Genomic DNA, 19,835 nt, shown 5'->3' with positions numbered 1-19,835 from the left:
AAGCGTACTTCAACTTTTCTGAATTTGTTTGTCGGAGAATTAGCTGTAAACGCCGTGGATGCACGCTAGTGTCCTACAGTCACGTGCAGAACAGTGTGCTGTCAAGGCTTAATCGACTCCCTTGTGCTTCTCTTATGCTTCGTCGTGTATATGCAGTCTCTTCTGTATGTGCATACGTGAGCCTACAGAGTAGTATTACATTCGCGACTATCGTACATACATCTAGACAACGCTATTATATCGTCATTCATGCAATCGTGCATATTTTACACATATCGAACTCCCCCTCACAACCCAGCTATGACCTCGAGGTGCTCTCCGCCATCTTTCACCATAACTCGTGCTGCCTCGCCACTCTTGACTAAGCCCCTGATGATCTTGTCCGCCAAGCTGTTACCAACCTCCTTTGAGATCAGCCGATTGAGCGGTCGAGCACCATATCGAGGATCATACCCCTTCTCACACAGCCACGTCTTGACCTCGTCCCCAACCTCCAGCGTGATCCTACGATCATGAAGCCGCCTCTGTAGCTCCTTAAGTCGTATGTCAACTATGTCTCGCAGAGCCTCTTTTGACAATCGCTTGAAGACGATGAACTCATCGATCCTGTTCAGGAACTCTGGTGGGTAGGACATCTGGACCACGTCCATCACACCTTGCTTCACCTAGGGACTGATGTCAGACGATGTGCTCTCATCGGCCACAAGAGCTTCGGCGCCAAGATTGCTCGTGAGGACAATCATAGTATTTCTGAAGTCAATTTTGTGACCTTGTGCGTCCGTCAAGAACCCCTCATCCAGTACCTGCAGCAACAAAGTGCTAATGTCTCGGTGAGCCTTCTCGAATTCGTCGAATAGCAGAACAGCATAAGGCTTCCGCCTGACAGCCTCAGTCAACTGTCCAGCATCTTCGTACCCTACATAGCCAGCCGGACTACCAATGAGACGGGACACCGTATGCTTTTCCTGGAACTCGGACATGTCGAACCTAATGACGGCCTGCTCAGTACTAAACAGAAACCCAGCCATCTTCTTACACAGTTCCGTCTTGCCCACACCAGTAGGTCCGAGGAACATGAACGAAGCCAGCGGCCGATTCTCGCCAGACAGGCCCGCCCTCTGTAGCCGGACGGCGTTTGAAACAGCTGTTAAGGCCTCGTCCTGCCCGCGAACGAAAATCCGTAGTGAGTCTTCCATGTGTACGAGTTTCTCCACCTCGCCACTCATGAGCTTGGTTACTGGTATACCTGTCGACCTCGCTACAACGCCAGCAATGTCGTCTGCCGTCACAGAGTCGTGGATTAATGTCTCTGAAACCGAGGCCGAAGCGGCACCTTCACCACCTTCTTCTGCTGGAAGTTTTCTTTGCAATTCAGGAATTTTGGCGTATCGTAGCTCGGACGCTCGAGCAAAGTTGCCTTCTCGCTGAGCTTGCTCAAGGTCAGTTCGTGCTTGCTCGAGGTCTTCTTTGGCTTTCTTGATCGTCTCGATTTCTGCTCGTTCCTTCTCCCACTTTTCTGTCAAGAGACCGGCTTCATCTTGTTTGAGTGTCAGAGTCCGCTCAAGCTGCTCTCGTCGTTCCTTGCTCGCCACATCGCTTTCTTTCCGTAAGCTTTCAAGCTCGATCTGAATCGTCATGATCTGTCGATCAAGTTCCTGGATTGCGTCTGGTTTGCTTTCTTGCTGCAAACGTAGCGCTGAGGCTGCTTCGTCGACGAGGTCAATGGCTTTGTCTGGCAGGAAACGATCTGTAATATAGCGGTTGGAGTATGTGGCTGCTGCTACGAGAGCATCATCTGTGATCCTAACACCGTGATGGACCTCATATTTGTCCTTGATCCCTCGCAGAATAGAAATCGTGTCCGGCACCGTAGGCTCGCCAACAAGGATTGGCTGGAATCGTCTTGCAAGCGCCGCATCTTTCTCAATTTGACGGTATTCGTTGAGCGTCGTTGCTCCTGTAAGACGTAACTCACCTCGTGACAGAGCTGGCTTCAAGAGATTAGATGCGTCTATCGAGCCTTCAGCTTTGCCCAGCCCAAGCAGCGTATGTAGTTCATCAATGAACAGGATCACATTTCCTTCCGCCTCCTCGACCTCCTTTAGCACCTTCTTCAATCTCTCCTCGAAATCACCTCTGAACTTCGCACCCGCTATCAAGCTTCCTAGATCCAGGGAGATGACTTTCTTCTCCTTGATACTTTCCGGAACATCGCCCTTGACGATCCTTTGCGCCAGGCCTTCAATAATGGCGGTCTTGCCTGTTCCAGCCGCACCAATCAAGACAGGGTTGTTCTTCGTTCGTCTTGACAGGATCTGGATCGTCCGCTGAATTTCTTGGTCTCGGCCTATCACGGGATCCAGCTTACCAGACCTTGCTCTGTCTGTGAGATCGACTCCGTACTGTTCCAGTGCTGGTTTCTCGGGTTCGCCCGACAAGTTCATCCGATGAGTGCCACCTGGAGGATGTGGTCGTCCCGAAGCATAGTTCCGAGACTGTTGTAAGCTGCCTGAGACTGACGCTTGGATTACATTGACAATAGCTGGGCTTGAACGTACGGCAGCTGCTGGTATGCGAAGTCGTGGTGATGAAAATCGTACATTCGCGATTCGCCTCGCCGCGCTCCTACCTGTGCTTGCGAGCATGTCTGACGATATTGATTCGGGAGCAGAGCGTTGACAGTCCCAATATGTCGACCATCGACGATCAGGTGGAACAGAGGAACAGGGGCGAGGGCGGAAGGATATATGTACAATCCTGGCTCTTGCAAGAGCATGAAGGCTTCAGGACGATTCTAGCATCAACTCTCGGGCGCGAACGTTTGATGGCTACTGATTGGCTCGGTATCAGCGGGTCGGCCCGTCATCCCTGCGTATTGGAATAATGCCTTGTTGCCTCAGGGCGGGAAAAATATCCCACTGACTACTCACAGCTTCACAACTTTCCATTGCCCCATTTCCCTATCACGAACACACAATTGCGCCGCCATGGGATTCACGGACTTCCTATCCAGCACGGGTCTGACCATCTTGGATCAGTGGACCCGGACGAGATCGTACATTGTCGGGTAGGTCTCCAGCCTCATCCCCTCCCTCACACTCCCCAGCTGTCCTGATGATAATTATTTGGTCCGTGTTGATGAGGCGGCGTAAGACCCCGCTGAATGACTATAACCAATGCATTCTGTGCACCTCTGATTTCGCCCCACTGCTATCTCATATTACAATCACACGACAAAACAAACAGTCGCTAACAGCGTCTTCCAGCTACGGTCCCTCGCAAGCCGATGTAAAATGCTTCCAAGCCCTGAAGGAGTCACCAAAGGTCGAGCAATATCCACACGCCTACCGCTGGTACAAGCACACTGCCACCTTCGAGTCTGAATTCTCCTCTCTGCCAGGCGACCCCAGCAAGGAGTACACCGCCTACGGCCCAGAGTTGTCTGAGCTCACCGTCAACCCGGCCAAGGCCCCAGGGAAGGAGGAGGCTGCCAAGGGTGGTGACGATGACGATGAGGATGTCGATCTTTTCGGCTCCGATGACGAGGAGGAGGATGCAGAGGCTGCGCGTGTAAGGGAGGAGCGCCTGGCCGAGTATTCCAAGAAGAAGGCCGGCAAGACGAAGCCTGCTGCCAAGTCGATTGTCACACTCGATGTTAAGCCTTGGGGTATGCTCAGATCACAATCATATACATTTCTGAGCCCGGCTAACATATTCTTCCAGATGACGAGACAGACATGAAAGAGCTCGAAGGCGCTGTGCGCGGCATTGAGAAGGACGGTCTCGTATGGGGTGGCTCGAAGTTGGTCGCTGTCGGTTTCGGCATCAAGAAGCTGCAGATCAACTTGGTCATTGAGGATGAAAAGATCTCCCTCGACGAGCTCCAGGAGGAGATTGAGGGCTTCGAAGACTATGTGCAGTCTTCTGACGTCGCGGCCATGCAGAAGTTGTAGGCGCATGCGCTGCTGCACTGGTCACGGCAAGGCACCTTGTTAAAGCCTTCCCCGATCGAATGTTCAGCTCTTGCTGTATATCTCCCAGATCAATGGCATGAACTATGACGATCAGTAGCATTAAGACACGATACCATAGATGCATATAAAAGTTTCCAGACACATGCCCAACGACTAGGTATATTCCGATGTCATGCAATTGCGGCGTAGGAGCCGTGCAGCAAAAGGCTTGGCACGAATGGTCCCTGCCCATCACCCGCGACGCGGCCTGCTCATGTACAATCTTTCTTCTGTAGGTGGTAGATATCTTGCTACACTATCCCAAGACAATTTTACTGCCAGTTCCGAATGCAAGGACAACTTTCGGCTGATTGAGATGGTGATGGAATGCGCTGGCAGTGGCCAGACGCAGCCTTACCGCCACATTGTCATGGTTGAGGCCGCCCTGCCATCATCGTATATGGGAAGCCATGACTAGCTCCTTCGCCCCACTCTGCGTTTGATCAAGTGAATACGCGACGTATTTACTGCTACAGGTAGGTATTCTACTAATTACCAAGATGTCCTTCGGCTTCAGTCCAGGGGATATAGGCTTCTTCATTGGTTTCGGTAACAAAATTGTCAATGCACTCAAAGAATCTAAGAAGGATTATCAAATGGCGATGCGCCAGTGTCAAGGGTTCCTCGCGGTGATGGATACGCTGAAACGCCTGGATCTGTCCCGCATGCCGGCCAATATCAAGCAACAGATCCAGGAACAATCCAACGGCCTCGACGGTTTTGTGGCGGACTTTAAACAAGGTATCCATAAGTACGAGAAAGGTCTGGGTGAGTACTCGGAGCGCGGGATGGTTGCCAATGTCCCGCGTAAGCTGCAGTGGGCTTTTGCTGCTGCTGATGATCTCGACAAGTCAGGCAGAGCATGCAGGCACAAGTCGACATGGTGATGCTACTGCTCCAGGTGGGATTCTGGCAAGTCAGCCCTCGGGAGCCGGTGGAGTGTTCGCTGACTGGACTTTGAAGGGGTGCTGCGACGTCTGGCGATCGCCGTCTAGACAACGCTTCTGACGGAACCGTGGTTCGAAGTCCCTATCAGCACGCCGGCCACATGAGCATGGTACCAGGGCGACTGGCACAATCGAATCATAGGTTACTCTTGGAAAACGTAGATGACTTGACGGACATTATCTACAAGCGCCTCTTGACACGACCTGGACTACCGCTGTCAGAACAGGCAAAAGTGTTCACTCTACCAGACGCTGCAATTGATTATCCACTGGTCCTGGTTCCGCGGCAGCCCGACTCGTCACACGTGATTGCACCCAGAACTGCTTCTTCTGACGACCGGTCAGACCACTTTGTTCCAAACCAAGATCTCCCAGAATCCGCTGCTTCCACAGACGGCGATCACAACGTGTCTCAAGGTGTCGATGAATACTTGCGCGCTTTGCACTTGCCAGAATTGACTGAAGCTGAGGCTGCGCACATGGATCAACATTCGCAGTCGCCACTCCTTCTCACGAATGGGGCTATGGGAGATCCAACAAGAGAAGCGAGCCCTGATCAATTCTCTAGCAATCAACATCGCAACGGAGGCACTCGAGAGAAATGGAGATTTCCGTCGAAGATACAGATGCCTAGCTTCGGTCTGGACCCTATGAGTGGGCTCGCATTGGCAGCTGGGGTAATTCAGATGGTGGATTATGCCGCGAGAGTGTCATTGAGCTTCTCCAGTACAAGACGCAGCCTGAAGCATGCTCTGAAAGAAATCTTGCAGCTATCCGCTCGAATCATGGACTACTCGGCCCTTCTCAAGCCTATAGCCGAGGTCTTGCTCCGATCCCAGTCATCTTCGCCGCTACACGATATCGCGTATCGCGTTCTCGCCGATTCCAAAAATGTCCTGGAAGAGGCCAAAGAAGTCCTCGAGCGCTTCAACCCGACAGCGTCCGGCGGAGGTATCACCAGAGCTCTCATATTCTTCAAATGGAATCAGTATCGGGACGATATTCTCCAGGCCATGGAGCACATTGAAAGCCTCAAGTCGACCTTGACGACTATGTTATAAACGCAGCAAGTGCACAACACCCTGAGCACAGTCGATAGTGGTATGAACGTACGACCACAAGTCAATGAGCGAAGTATATTGATGCGAACGACGAGGGCATAGTGCTGGGGGCCGATATCCATACCCATACAATCCAGAGCCAAAATGTACGCCGAAAGATTGGCATGTTGCCGTCATGGGTTGGATTCTTGCTGCAGCGCCGCTTTTGGCGTACTTCTTGTAGCAGTGAACATAGGTCTCACAAATTCCTGTCGTAGATAGAGCGATACGCTTCAGCAAAGCACCATCTACCCGAGCATATTGTTTGTGTAGACGTTTTGCTCCGTTAGAAACTTCTTCTCGCATTAATCTACATGTATATATACCTGCCAAGCTTTGCGGCTCTGCTTCATGTGCCGTCTCCAAACATGAACGTGCATCAATTGACGAAGCTGTAATCATCGGTCACCCCAACATTGCTTTACATACCAGACCATGGCTGCACTAGCGACTGCTGTCAATATATTGGGCATGCTCTTCCTCGCCCATGCGTAAGTTATGCCTGCTGCAACTACTAACCACAAAAATGCTAAGCTATCAATGATACAGTGTCTACAGCGCATACGAGCACTCTCTCCTCCCTTCATCTTCGACACCAACGGCCGCGAGCTACATACTCCCTCAAGCACTAGATCCGAAAGTCAACCTCCCACTCGACATCACACTCGAAACACTCTTCTCGGTCTTCCTACTATGCGCAGGCGTGGTCCTAAGCAGTCCAGAACTGAAACCCATACAATGGAACGTATGGGCTGGTAGGCTTGAGAGGAGCAAGGAGGCGAGGGAAATTAAGGAGGTGGGTGTGGGTGGTGGCAATCCTTATGCTGGGTTGGAGGAGAGGGCAGGCTTCTTGGATATTCGGGCTGCGAGCAGAGGGTTTGAGGAGTGGAGGCAGCAGCAGGATGGTGGGAAGATTGAGTCGTGAGCTCTACTACTAGCTCAGTCCACGATGGGGGCTTGTACATAACTCCAGTCGTACTTGCCGCATCGAGACGGAGGAAGATGGAGCGCGTCTCTGACCTCACTTCATCTGACCTCACGCCTCCACACTCCTACGACCTTGCGCTCCAGCTGATCCTAACGGCCGTCTATTCTCACCTCATCCCCCTCCTTTAATAGCACACTTCGACAACATGACTTCCTACAGAACTGGTCGAAGGCGTTCTGCCAGCCAGGGATCAGCCTCGAGCCGCACCTTCGTGCCGCACCCGGAGAGTGTCGCTACCACAGATCAGCAGCCACACGATCAGTCCGATGCCGACCTCGACTCTCTTGACGAGGTGATCATGGCCGTGCAGCTCACAGAACGGGGCACAGTGGGCTGCGCATACTACGTAGCACGCCAGGAGAAGCTGTACTTTCTCGAAGACGTCAGGCTTGGTGGCCCAGACATCATTGATCAGCGTGAGGAATAAGCCCCTTCTGCTCCCTCTAATACTGACAGCAGTCCTAGTCAAACTATTCATTGAGCCGACCGTGGTACTCGTCTCAAGCAAATGTGACGATCAGGTCATTGAACGTCTTGACCCCGAGATGAGAGACGCACGAGCATCAGTAGATGGCAGAAGTACTGATCAGACTCGCCTACCATACTTGCTTGAACGCCGTCCGAATGCCGAGTTTGGCTACGACTCTGCTCGCAACAGGCTGGTCAACCTTCGCATCGGCCAACACGATGGTCCCCGTGTGACTTTCGTGGTCCCTGGCGACATCATGACCGAGCAGGACGACCGTGACAATGCCGACACAGGTTTTGCTGGCCGTCAAGGTCAACTTCTCCGTCTGTCGGGCTGGATCAATGTCGAAAGTCGCACCACAGTCGGCTGCGCAGGTGCAGTCCTTTCGTACCTGCAGCGCCGCAGAGCCACGTCCTACCTCCCTGGAGACCAAGCTGCTGCTGCCATGTTCAGAGTTGCCACCGTGGAGATGTTCAGCCTCAGCGGGACCATGTTCATCAATGCAGACACATTGGCATCACTGCAGATCACATCGATTGAATCACATCCGAACGCGCAGAACCAAGGGCCACCAAGTAAAGGTTGGTCGAGTGGTGCCAAGGAGGGCTTCTCAGTCTACGGCCTGTTTCATCAGCAAGCCAAGACAGCTCAAGGTCGAGCTCTTCTACGCCAGTATTTCTTGCGGCCAAGCCTAAACATTGCCGTGATCAACGAACGCTTACAGACCATCAGCGTCTTGCTTCGACCTGAGAACAGCACTTGCTTAGTCAGGCTGTCAGAGTGTCTTGGCAAAGTCAAGAATCTACGTATCGTCACGGTCAACCTGCGCAAAGGCATCAACAGCGGCTTGAATTCGAACAGAAGAGTCTCCCCCTCTGTATGGTCCACCATTCGCCACTTCTCATATTACACCCTCAACATACTGGAGACTTTGGTCGAGCTGCAGGGGGGCGAAAGACTCGCCATTCGTGCTAAGATCGAAGATAAGTTTGATCGTCGCCAGCTTGCAAGTGTCGGTAAGCTCATCAATGATGTCGTTGATATCGAGACATCTAAGCTGGAGGGCCATACAGTCGTGCATCCGAACATCGATGAGGAGCTAGACGAGGCCAAGAGGACATACGATGGCATTGAGGATCTACTGTCCAAAGTTGCAAGCCATGTTGCCGGTCATGTTCCGGCTGTGCTCGACTCGAAGGTCAATGTCATCTTCTTCCCACAGATCGGCTTCCTCATCTCAATTCGTCTTGAAGGAGACACTGGAAGAGGAGTGTGGGAGGGCACCGAGGACGATCCGTGGGAGAAGATGTTTGCCACAGAGGAAAATGCGTACTATAAGAATTCCAACATGACAGAGATGGACGAACATTTTGGTGACATCTATGGTCGTATCCGTGACAAGGAGATTGAGATCGTTCAGCAGCTTGGAGATCGTGTCTTGGAGTACGAAGATCTGCTGAATACTGCATCGGATATGTGTGGTGAGCTCGATGCTCTCGTAGCTCTGGCAAAAGGTGCACAAATGCACAATCTTGCCAGACCCATCGTGACCGAGGAGAACATCATCAAGATCAAAGCTGGTCGACACCCACTGCAGGAGCAGACTGTGCCGTCGTATGTCGCAAACGACACGTTTCTAGTGGGCGGATCTGGTAGTGAGCCATATCAAGAACAAGTCGAAGACGTAATGATTCAGGAGCTACGCGATGTAGCCTCTACGCCGGCAGCATCTCAAGCAATCGCCAGTGGCCCCAGCATGGCCATACTGACTGGACCGAATTACTCTGGCAAGAGCGTCTACCTCAAGCAGGTCGCCATCATTGTCTATATGGCACACATCGGTAGCTTCGTCCCGGCAGAAGCTGCGAAGATCGGCATCACCGACAAGATCTTGACGCGCATCACGACTCGCGAAAGTGTCTCACGCGTGCAGAGTGCTTTCATGATCGACTTGCAACAGATATCTGTCGCTCTGAGCCTCGCTACCCGTCGTAGCCTGCTTGTCATCGATGAGTTCGGCAAAGGCACGGAGTCGTACGATGGGGCAGGACTCGCTGCTGGTGTCTTCGAGCATCTACTGCAGCGCGGCACTCATTGTCCCAAAGTGTTAGGCGCAACGCATTTCCACGAGATCTTTGAGACTGGCTTTCTACCAAGGCGCCCGTCGCTCGCGTTTGCGCATATGGAAGTACGTGTCGATGAAGAGTCCTCTGCTCTCGATGAACAAATCACGTACCTCTACAACTACAAACCCGGTCGCAGCAGCGCAAGCTTCGGAACATGCTGCGCTGCCATGAATGGGGTGGATGAAAAGGTCGTGCAGAGGGCAGAGCAGCTGATCTTGCTTGCTGCTCGTGGCGAGGACCTGGTCGAAATCTGTGCAGAGTTGCCTGATGCTGAGCTAGCCGAGCTTCAAGATGCTGTGAGTAGGCATGCTAATGCAATTTAGTCAAATGTAACAAACGTGCTAACTTCTGAGCAGGAGGAACTTGCTCGCGACTTCTTGGAGAACGATATCGAAGACGAGCCTCGCATTATCCTTGATGACCTGCTCAAGCTTGCAAGCTCGACGATGGGAGCTAATTAAGCCTACATGTATTATAGCACATTTGCTCTAGTTGAGGCTACCTGTTCATCTCTGTAGTAGACTGGAGAGCTAGTTGCCAGTGTGGTGTGCCACATTCTCGTCCAGACTCTGCAGAACAATCTGATCTCCACAAGTAACCTGTCCTTACCAAGACACTGCCATGCCGTCCCAGTACTGCCTATTGCCAAAACTAGTCAGGTTGTAGAATTGAACTTGCGTCTGCGATACCAGATCCATAACCACGATACCATTAGCCGCCGCAAGCGAGTACATCTTCCCATCGCTGATAGCGCTATCAAACAATCCTTGTACGCTCTCGTCGGGGCTAAAGGAGCCGGTCTGGGCACCTGAGCTAGGATCAAAGGTGTAGACCAGTGGCTGTCCAGCATCAATGGCATATGCCGTGTTGAGTGATGCATCGTATGCTGACCAGCAAACTGCTTTCTGTGTTGGCAGAACAACATGGGTCTGCTGTACAAGTTCGAGATCGCTAGGAATTTCGAATATGGAGGCGCCGTAGGACGGATCGGCCATGAACACTCGATCGTTGTCCACGAATACTCCGGCGAACGGCATGGCCACGTTGGCGAACTGGTTCTTGACTGAGTTGCCAGAGACTCGTCCGTTGACTACAGGGTAGGCGACAATATAACCTGGCGATACTGGTGGGCCTGCGTTGCCCTTTTGTAGGACGAGCAGGGCGGAGGAGTCTGGCGTGAACAGGATCTGTGAGCTGGACTCTGGAGGCCCAACTGGGGGTGTCGTCTCGTTCGTGATGCCGGCAAGAGAGAGGAAGGATCCGGTCGGCTGGAGGCCGCCTTGCCGGTCGACGTGAAAGCAGGTCACTCCAGCTTTAGCACCACCATTGAGAACGCAGGCTGGCATTTCTATCAGCTTTCTGTACGAAATCTTGAGTACTGTAAGAGACTAACCCATGTTAAGTGTGTCCGAGTAGGTAACGGACATCGGGAATTCGCCGAGGGTACTAGCTGGGGCGCCCACGAGCGTCACACGCGATGCATCTTGTGGATCGATGCTGAACATGGCCAAGGTGTTGCTGCCTGCGTTGACGGTGAAGAGGTACTAGCAGGTCTCAGTTCGATACTCGATTGTCATATGTGTTGGCTTGGAGACTCACCTCACCGCCCACGATCACGGAGCCCTGGGATATCAAAGCATCCCTAGCTAAAGGAGCCGTCCCATCTGATGCAATGGAGCCTTTACCGCCAGTCGAAGTACGCTGAGGATTGCTGATGGTCCCATTGGCGCTGACTTGCATCGAGACGATGGAGCTGCCACTGGGGTTGTCATCTAAGAAGTAGATGGCCTTATTTGCTTGTCCTGACCATGGTCGAGCACTTGGCCATGGTCCCGATGGCGGGCCATGAGGATGACTAGGACCTTGGCCAAGCACTCCGGCACATAGAGAGAGCAGATGTATGATTGATTGGTGCATATCGTATTGTGACGATTAAGCGTGACGGTGAAAGGGAAGAAAAATCTATCCGACCAGAGCTGATCAAGGGCAGTGGACAGTCGACAGAGGTAGTAGGAGACTTTATACATACTTCTCATGAGAGTCTCATGCAGGCGCTCGCTATCCTCCTCGCGATGCATCAACCATCATGAAGCCACAATTGCGCACATTAGCCATTGTCCTGTGCCGGGGCCAAGATCTCTACGGTTGAGACCGATGAGACCGACAATCCTTGCGGACACGGAAAGCATGTCGTGATTCCAAACACATGATAAAGGGCAGCGGGACCGCCGCGTTGCGTTCAAGAGCGGCATGGTTCACGTGAACATCTCGTGCTGACTCTTGCGCGAGCTGACTAGGATGACATCGTCAAGTCCTAAACAGGGACTTAAAGCACATCCAATTTATGCAGATGGCTTTCTCAGGGGGAAGCAGCAGGGCTGTGGTGGAGTTGTGGATTGGAAAGAATCCGGACGACCGTTTGAGTTTGGACATGAGGAATCAATGGCAGAGGACGGGAAATCGGTACTTCACCAGATGTTCAAGTGCCAGTCCATCGGCCGGGGATGAGTGAGTCTGTTTGTCATGAGCGGTTTACTGTCCACTTTGTCATGTGTGGATGTGGTAGAAACGCGTGGCTTGAGAAGGTCTCAAGTGGCTTGAATGATTCCACATTGCTGACTTCACCTTTCCTGCCCTTCCGCTCCAGACGTGCAGCAACGACCAGAGCCGGGGAGTATGTATGTCCATGCAAAAGTCACTCACACGCCACTTTCATCTTGTACGACCGCAGGCAATTGACCTTCCTTCGTTTGGATGTTTTCCTTGCCAGCCCACGGACTTCGAGACTTGCCATTACGCGAGACAGGCGTGCTTGTCTTCGGAAGCTCCGTCGCGAATGCTCGACCGTGGTCCGCTGGTCTTAGCTTGGTAACAACCATAGATGACATCTTCCACGAAGATCTAGAAAGCATTCACGATGAGTAGAATCGATGGGCTAGTGTCGGCTACGGCCGTGCGAGTCCCTCTCCGAATGGGTACAGGTAGCGTGGCGTATCAAACCCCGTCTCACGACCTCCTTTGAGCTCACTTTTTGCTTTAGCCGGCACACTTGTCCCTTCAGGATAAGACGAGGAAGCCTCCGCTGACTATGTAGGATGTGGCATACTGATAACGTGTCATCTATGAAGGACTGATGGAATCGGAGAGCGTTAGCATTTCCGAACCGAGAGCGCTTCTATACAGAAGCATGACATTGGCCACAAGGTCGACGACTTCAGGAGTCCTGTTGCTTGAGTGAAACGCAGCGCTCCTGCAACGTCCACTGCTGGCTGGGCCGAAGGATCTGGAGGATCTGATACACTTGTGACATGCTAATCAACTGCTGCTTCAATGCCGATCTTCACGTAAGCCAGCCGCATAAGTCCGAGGGCTGGAACTTTGAGTAGCTGCCACGGTCATTACCAATGTCTCTGATAAAGGACGCACATCTCTTTCCTAAAGAGCTTGAGCAGTCGCCCCATAGACCATCACGCAACCTCATATCTTGCCCGAATGCTGTGCTCCATCGGGGCGGATGACTAAATGTCGGTATAGTCTTTACCCTACACCAGGCATGGAGGACTTCTCCAAAGAGTATGAATGCGTCTACGGCATGCTCAGGATAGGTATGCTTTGCCATAGCAGTCCAAGTCAGCCTCGACGTTCAGACTGTCAGGCAGTCGCCATTTCTTGGGTCGACTCTGCCATTCAACCCTTGGATACGTAGTTTAGTGGCATCTACGGACAACGGTTGATGTTCGTAAGGGTATGACAGAAGCGTCTCAGCACGACTAGTGGCCCATTACAACACTGCCACAACCTGAAATTCGGGCACCTCCTTCGTATCAGAAATACGATAGAATTCTCAAGAAGCTACCGCCAGCATGGACAACGATGAATTGCGAAGTCTCGCGCGCTCCAACGTGATACCACCAGACCGCCAGCAAGTCTTCTGCCGGGAGAAGATCGATGAAGACGAAGCATGCAGTACATCTCCCGACGCGACCGGAGCCGCGACAAACCATCCCTATCGATGCAGCCCAGCGCATCCTGATGGTCTCATTGTCGATTTCAATGGGCCAGGCGACCCTCTACATGCTCAAAACTGGCCGCTGCGCAAGGAATTGTCTCTGGCCATAACTCTAGGATACGTCACCTTCGTCGTGACATTCACCAGCAGCATCTTCTCCGCAGCTTCGGAAAGCGTAGCACACCATTTCGGCGTCAGCCCAGAGGTCGGTGTCCTCGGCGTCTCACTGTACGTCCTGGGCTTCGCAAGTGGACCTGTGTTCTGGGCGCCGTTGTCCGAGCTTTACGGTCGAAAGCTACCACTCCTGGTGGCGGCATTCGGAGCACCAATCTTCAACCTTGCTGTGGCTACTGGCCAAGACCTCCAGACCGTCTTTATTTGTCGATTCTTCGCCGGGGTTCTTCGGCGCATGTCCCCTGACTTGCGTCGGCGCCGTCTTCGCCGATATGTTCAATAATAGTCAAAGAGGCCTTGCCATAACAGCGCTGACCATGACAGTGTTTGTCGGACCTCTGTGGGCACCCTTCATCGGTGGATTCATCAATATGTCTCACCTAGGCTGGCGGTGGACGCAGTATCTGAGCAGTATCATGGGCTTCTTCGGCTTCGGCCTAGCCTGCATCTTCGTAAGAGAAACATATGCCCCCGTCCTCCTGGTGCACAAAGCGCGAAAACTACGACGAGAGACCAGAAACTGGGCCATCCACGCCAAAAAGAAGAAATCGAAATCACGTTCCGAGAACTAGTGGAGAAGAACCTGGCCCGGCCCTTACGTATGCTCTTCACCGAGCCCATCGTCCTAGCGTTGTCGATCTACATGGCCTTCATCTACGGCCTGCTCTACCTGTTCCTGACCTTCTATCCCATCGTCTTCGAAGAGATCCACGGCTTCAATCAAGGTGTTGCTGGTCTGCCTTTCCTCGGCATGATTACGGGAGAAATGCTGGCGGGAGTCTATGTGATACTTACTCAACCAGAATATAATCGGAAACTGGCTGCTAACAACGATGTACCTATCCCAGAATGGCGAATGCCACCTGCTGTCGTCGGCGGAATGCTTTTCGCTGGCGGTATACTCTGGTTTGGCTGGACCGGCTTTCGAGCAGATATCCATTGAATTTTGCCCACGTTATCTGGTCTACCGACCGGGTTTGGAATCATGGTCATCTTCCTGGCGTGTTTTAATTATCTTGTCGATGCTTATTTGGTGTACGCTGCTAGTGTGAGTTGCACTCTGTCCTTGGCACTTCGCTTAGTTGAACAGAATCCTGACAACAATACTAGGCCATCGCAGCCAACACCATCCTGCGCTCGCTAGCAGGAGCTGGTTTTCCCCCTGTTTGCAACATATATGATCGAAGGGATGGGTGTGCAATGGGCGGGTCTGCTCTTGAGTCTGGTTGGCTTTCTGCTCGTGCCGCTGCCAGTGCTCTTCTGGCTGAAGGGAGCGACGATCAGAGAGCGAAGCAACTTCACACCGACTTCACCCGCGGTATTCAACGAGAGCAGTAGACCTGATGCTGGTCTAGAAGAAGAGTGCTGAGAAGCAGACAGGTCGCTATTGCTTTGAGCGTCTCAGCTTACCCAGAGCCATACCAAAGCCGTGCCTGATCAGCCATCAAGCCCCTTTGGTGCTCACCTTACGAGTCACGTTTCTGCAGATCTCATGTTCATATATACAGCCATCTACCATTCATGTTATTAAGCTTGTGAGTGTTCTCAATGTACAGACACCATCAAGTCGACTCACGAAGTCACCTTACCCTTGACAGGCGTATCAACCATCAACCCAACAAGCGAGTGCACCACCTCGGCCGCAGCCAACGTCGTCGTCTCACCGGGATTATCGTAGATCGGCGCAACCTCAACTAAGAGACATATCAGTAATCCACTACATATCACCATCTCAACCTCATGATGATGATAGAACTCACCAACATCCGCCCCAACAACCGCCACCCCACCCAACCCATCCAAAATCGTCAACAACTCCCTCGTCGTCCAACCCCCGGGCTCCGCCGTCCCCGTCGCTGGAGCAAACGCCGGATCCAAAACATCAATGTCAACGGATATATACACCTTCGTCCCCTTAACCCCCCGCCTCAACCTCTCAATCACGCCCTGCATACCCATCCGATCCAAATCCCTCGCTGTAACGATTTGGAACCCGCAGGCCTTATCATGTTGTAAATCGTACTTGGGATTGGACACCGGACCGCGGATGCCGGCGTGCCAGCTACTATTCAACACCAGTCCCTCTTCATGCGCGATGTGCAGGAAAGTCCCGTGGTTGACGCCGGCGTAGTGGCTTAGTCCACCGCCTAGCACGGAAGGGTCCCAGGTATCCAGGTGCGAGTCGAAGTGAATCACACTTACGGGGCCGAAATGGGCAAAGGTGGATCGTAAGGCGGGGAGGGTGGTGGTGTGGTCGCCTCCTAAAGTAATGATCCGGGGTACGGGAAAGGCAGAACCGTTGGCTGATGAGCGGCTGGAGATGACACGGTGCGTCTTATCTAGTTGTTTCAACGCGACCGTGTTGTCGAGGAAAGTGAGGGGTGCGTCGCCGCAGTCTACCACTTTGGCCCATTCGGTGAAGTAGTTGCGGCCGGTGTAGACGGAATACGAGAATTGGGAGGATATTCTTCGCGAGCCGGCGCGGATCCCACCGGGTCCGTAGCGGGCTCCTGGACGGGCGGTGACGCCTGTGTCGAAGGGTGCTCCTACGATGGCGATGTCGTAGGCTGGGATGTCGGAGTCGGGGCGGGAGCTTAGGCAGTGGACGTAGGGTAAGTTGGCGAAGGTGGAGAGGCCTGCGAATGGGGAGTCGGAGATGTCGTAGTCGGAGCCGAAATTCGTGGAGTGTTGTTGTCCTAGTGGCTGTTCCTGGATGCCTGAGAGAGATGGGAAGGTGATGTCGCGGGCGGTGGCCAGACCGGCCGTGGCGGCGAGGAGGATGTAGAGCGCCATGGTTGGATTGTCTCTCACTCAAGGCGAGCAAGCCGGGTGGTGAAGCAATGGATGGACAGCGTAGCAAGATATACCGGCATGTACATACATTTACTTACCCGCTGTATATGCACGATGCGCGATGCATTGGCATTGGTTGATACGTCGAGCTTACCGAATCAGGAAGGAGCAAGCGTCAAGGAGCGGTTTCCTATCTGGCTTGGCAACAGATTGAATAACAAGGTACGTAATGACTACCGAGTCAGAAACAAGAGGATGGTTTGCATAGAAGAACACGATCCGAGGATGTGATAGCAGATCCATCGTACGTGTCGCGCAGGCTGCTCGAGTACTCAGTTTGCATAAAGATTGACCTGAGATGGTACTTCGCTTAGCAGAGGGTGTGTATACAGTAAGCTCCGACATTGCCGTGAGCACGGCGTAGAGAGCCCTTCGCGTCTCTACGACCTGTTTCAGGCTCTCTACTACTCTACACACACACACACACACACACAACATCCTCACTTCTTCCCCCGCCCCTTCCCCTCCCCCTCCTCCTCAACCGTCGCCCTAACCCCCTCAACAAACGCCTCCACCGCCTCCCCACCCCCAACCGGCAAACTCCCACCCCTAATCACGCCCCCATTCCTCACCTTCAACCCCAGCGCCTCCCCAATCATAGGTAACCCGCCATCCCGCAACGCCACGGTCAAACTCCCCAGACTCTGCGTGAACTGCGGACTCCGTAGTGCTTTCTTCAGAATATCCTTCTTTTGGTCCGAGGAGAGGGCGTCGATGGCTGCTTGGGCTGCGGCGGGAGTCGGGTTTGGGTCGGAGGATGAGGGGGTGGTGGTCGAGGCTTGGTGGAGGAGGAAGAGGTCGGGGGGGAGGTAGGCGCAGAGGTTGTCTACCTGGGACGGGGTGGCGGAGTCGATGAAGGGGATGGTTGTTGCCGGGGTGAGAAGGTCGGGGAGGGTGGTGTAGGGTTTGTCTGCTGGTTGTTGTGGTGATCGTGTGGTGGTGGAGGAGGATTGTGGGCCGGATTGGATGGAGCGCAGGAAGTTCTGGACGAGGTCGTTCGTGTCTTGGGGTCTGGTAGAGATGGAGAATAGAGATTAGCTTACCTTGTTTCCCGTGACACTTGATGGAGTGGTGATGGTATCGTGTCTTCGTACTGGCTATGAGTAGCTAAAGCGTACATCCGCCGGTCCATCTCTATGCCTCAAAAACTCCTCGCTAAAGTGCACCGTACAAGAAGGATCGGTGTACCACTTACGCTCTTCCACCATCCGCGCCACCCTCTCTACTCGAGTGTCCCTCTTCCCGCGGATCACCACCCGTAGCATCCTGGCCCGCGCCACCACTGCCCTGCCTCGTCAGCCCATTCTCCTGATCCACCTCCATCGCATCCGCGTCTCCATCAGCACCACCATTACCCTCGCCACCTCCCGCCTCCCGAATCGCCCGCTCCTCCTCCTCCACATCCACATCCTCTCCCTGCAAAAGCGCATCAACCACCTGCCCGATCCGCTGATCCCGCTGACTAAACCACGCATGGTTCCCCTCCTTGTGCTGTGGCGCCGACTGCATCCAAAAGTAGTATTTCTGGCTACTCGAGCTGAACTTGAGCACGAATATGCGGCCGTTGGTTGGTGACTCTACAGCTTCGGCACCGGGGTTCTTGACGAGAGGGTGGAAGGTACCATCGCCGGGGATCATGAGGAGGTCGAGCTCCGGGTCTGTGGAGGGGGCGGAGCGGGGTCGCCAGCAGAGGTGGAGCAGGTCGTCTTCGGAGTAGATGTAGAGGTAGCCTGGGGTAGGGTCGGGGCGGACTTTGCGGTTGGCCGACACGCACTTGCCGGCTTTGAAGGTGATGAGCGGTGTGGACGACATCGTGGGTGCTTGGATCGTAGTCGCAATGAAGTGAGGTGAGGTCGTGTTGTTAAATGTTTGTTTCGTGATCGAGCTACGAGGAAAGAGCTTCTGACTTCTGACGACAGCTTACTCGCCTGCGACGGCTGATGACCCACACTTGCATGACCTCGGCCGAAAGAATGCCCGTCTGCCGCACTTACACATTGCCAAGCATTTCGAATTCTAGCAGGTGGCATCGGAGAATGGACGACGAGCTTCATGATTGAGTGTGATTAGCGACCGAACCACTAACACTCCAGCATCACCTCTTCGGTACGATCATCACATACAGACGTCATCTCCGCGACCGACACACTAACACACAACCCACAGCAGTCGCCCAGCATGTCTTCGGAGCAAAAGTCGCAGACCAAGAAGTTCCAGAAGGGCGAGAGGTCAATCCCACACCCATCGCAGCAGGCCAGCAGATATTACCCGGCCGATGATAATGCGCAGCCAAAGAAGGTACGCCTCAACCATACTCCTGCCAGAAACGTAGCATTGAGAAAATACCCATACGAACATGATACTAATCACTTGATATGTACAACAGGCCCGCAAGACCCTCCGCCCATACAAACCCCGCTCCACCCTCCAACCCGGCGCCGTGCTAATCCTCCTCGCCGGTCGCTTCCGCGGCAAACGCGTCGTCCTCCTCAAAGTCCTCGACCAAGGCGTGCTCCTGGTCACCGGCCCCTTCAAAATCAACGGCGTCCCGCTCCGCCGCGTCAACGCCCGCTACGTCATCGCCACCAAGACCAGCGTCGACCTCAAGGGCCTCGACTCCGCCACCATCGACAAGGTCTCCAAGCCCGAATACTTCTCCCGCGACAAGAAGGCGGATAAAAAGGGGAGCGAGGAGGCTTTCTTCAAGCAGGGTCAGGGCGAGGGAAAGCAGGAGAAGAAGGAGGTCAGTGGGGACCGGGCGGGCGATCAGAAGAAGGTGGATGAGGGGCTGTTAAAGGCGATCAAGGGGGAGAAGATGTTGTCCGAGTACCTCAAGTCGCAGTTTAGCCTGAGGAAGGGCGACAAGCCGCATGAGATGGTCTTTTAGATGGTGACGTTGATGGTATGATGGTGGTGAGGGAGTAGTGCTACATGACTTGGCATGTGGGGTCTGCATCGACCGCGTGTCTCCCTCCAATTACATCTAGGGCTGGCGTTGCGAGATCGATAGTCCAGAAGTCAATGCATGGAGACCATCCAGCGCTGAAGTAGGCAGCTGAGAATTCTTCCAAACAATGATATGATACACTCAAGCCACCCTATCGATTGACAGACAGGCGTCTACTTCACACGTTGAATGCTTTCCCGGTGCTGATA

General features: G+C 53.4%; 11 protein-coding genes across 11 annotated transcripts; 6 read left to right on the top strand and 5 right to left on the bottom strand.

Moving 5' to 3' along the window:
* Positions 1 to 287: 287 nt before the first annotated feature.
* Positions 288 to 635, bottom strand: HSP78_2 (chaperone ATPase hsp78; the record flags this gene model as incomplete). The annotated part of the gene is made up of 1 exon (XM_064834790.1): positions 288 to 635. The coding sequence occupies one exon, from the start codon at positions 633 to 635 to the stop codon at positions 288 to 290; it is 348 nt and encodes a 115-aa protein (XP_064697661.1).
* A 30-nt stretch (positions 636 to 665) lies between these two features.
* On the bottom strand, positions 666 to 2,645 carry HSP78_1 (chaperone ATPase hsp78; the record flags this gene model as incomplete). The annotated part of the gene is made up of 1 exon (XM_064834789.1): positions 666 to 2,645. One exon carries the CDS (start codon positions 2,643 to 2,645, stop codon positions 666 to 668), a length of 1,980 nt encoding a protein of 659 aa, XP_064697660.1.
* A 342-nt stretch (positions 2,646 to 2,987) lies between these two features.
* LTS14_002081 (uncharacterized protein) lies at positions 2,988 to 3,953 on the top strand (the record flags this gene model as incomplete). The annotated part of the gene is made up of 3 exons (XM_064834788.1): positions 2,988 to 3,067; positions 3,267 to 3,667; positions 3,724 to 3,953. The coding sequence occupies 3 exons, from the start codon at positions 2,988 to 2,990 to the stop codon at positions 3,951 to 3,953; spliced, it is 711 nt and encodes a 236-aa protein (XP_064697659.1).
* A 560-nt stretch (positions 3,954 to 4,513) lies between these two features.
* On the top strand, positions 4,514 to 6,021 carry LTS14_002080 (uncharacterized protein; the record flags this gene model as incomplete). The annotated part of the gene is made up of 2 exons (XM_064834787.1): positions 4,514 to 4,863; positions 4,977 to 6,021. The coding sequence occupies 2 exons, from the start codon at positions 4,514 to 4,516 to the stop codon at positions 6,019 to 6,021; spliced, it is 1,395 nt and encodes a 464-aa protein (XP_064697658.1).
* A 474-nt stretch (positions 6,022 to 6,495) lies between these two features.
* Positions 6,496 to 6,985, top strand: LTS14_002079 (uncharacterized protein; the record flags this gene model as incomplete). The annotated part of the gene is made up of 2 exons (XM_064834786.1): positions 6,496 to 6,551; positions 6,610 to 6,985. The coding sequence occupies 2 exons, from the start codon at positions 6,496 to 6,498 to the stop codon at positions 6,983 to 6,985; spliced, it is 432 nt and encodes a 143-aa protein (XP_064697657.1).
* A 208-nt stretch (positions 6,986 to 7,193) lies between these two features.
* Positions 7,194 to 10,104, top strand: LTS14_002078 (uncharacterized protein; the record flags this gene model as incomplete). Its single annotated transcript, XM_064834785.1, has 3 exons — positions 7,194 to 7,464; positions 7,514 to 9,939; positions 10,000 to 10,104. 3 exons carry the CDS (start codon positions 7,194 to 7,196, stop codon positions 10,102 to 10,104), a joined length of 2,802 nt encoding a protein of 933 aa, XP_064697656.1.
* Positions 10,105 to 10,248: 144 nt separating this feature from the next.
* On the bottom strand, positions 10,249 to 11,383 carry LTS14_002077 (uncharacterized protein; the record flags this gene model as incomplete). The annotated part of the gene is made up of 3 exons (XM_064834784.1): positions 10,249 to 10,982; positions 11,037 to 11,187; positions 11,243 to 11,383. 3 exons carry the CDS (start codon positions 11,381 to 11,383, stop codon positions 10,249 to 10,251), a joined length of 1,026 nt encoding a protein of 341 aa, XP_064697655.1.
* A 2,123-nt stretch (positions 11,384 to 13,506) lies between these two features.
* Positions 13,507 to 14,769, top strand: LTS14_002076 (uncharacterized protein; the record flags this gene model as incomplete). Its single annotated transcript, XM_064834783.1, has 3 exons — positions 13,507 to 14,077; positions 14,151 to 14,278; positions 14,344 to 14,769. 3 exons carry the CDS (start codon positions 13,507 to 13,509, stop codon positions 14,767 to 14,769), a joined length of 1,125 nt encoding a protein of 374 aa, XP_064697654.1.
* Positions 14,770 to 15,398: 629 nt separating this feature from the next.
* Positions 15,399 to 16,619, bottom strand: LTS14_002075 (uncharacterized protein; the record flags this gene model as incomplete). Its single annotated transcript, XM_064834782.1, has 2 exons — positions 15,399 to 15,520; positions 15,587 to 16,619. The coding sequence occupies 2 exons, from the start codon at positions 16,617 to 16,619 to the stop codon at positions 15,399 to 15,401; spliced, it is 1,155 nt and encodes a 384-aa protein (XP_064697653.1).
* A 500-nt stretch (positions 16,620 to 17,119) lies between these two features.
* On the bottom strand, positions 17,120 to 18,491 carry LTS14_002074 (uncharacterized protein; the record flags this gene model as incomplete). The annotated part of the gene is made up of 2 exons (XM_064834781.1): positions 17,120 to 17,690; positions 17,875 to 18,491. 2 exons carry the CDS (start codon positions 18,489 to 18,491, stop codon positions 17,120 to 17,122), a joined length of 1,188 nt encoding a protein of 395 aa, XP_064697652.1.
* A 366-nt stretch (positions 18,492 to 18,857) lies between these two features.
* Positions 18,858 to 19,566, top strand: RPL6 (60S ribosomal protein L6; the record flags this gene model as incomplete). Its single annotated transcript, XM_064834780.1, has 2 exons — positions 18,858 to 18,977; positions 19,066 to 19,566. The coding sequence occupies 2 exons, from the start codon at positions 18,858 to 18,860 to the stop codon at positions 19,564 to 19,566; spliced, it is 621 nt and encodes a 206-aa protein (XP_064697651.1).
* Between the last annotated feature and the right edge of the window lie 269 nt (positions 19,567 to 19,835).

This window comes from Recurvomyces mirabilis, assembly GCF_035927965.1.
Source record: "Recurvomyces mirabilis strain CCFEE 5264 chromosome Unknown scaffold_4, whole genome shotgun sequence".
Classification (NCBI taxonomy): domain Eukaryota; kingdom Fungi; phylum Ascomycota; class Dothideomycetes; order Mycosphaerellales; family Teratosphaeriaceae; genus Recurvomyces; species Recurvomyces mirabilis.
This window is presented reverse-complemented; position numbering and strand designations above follow the sequence as displayed.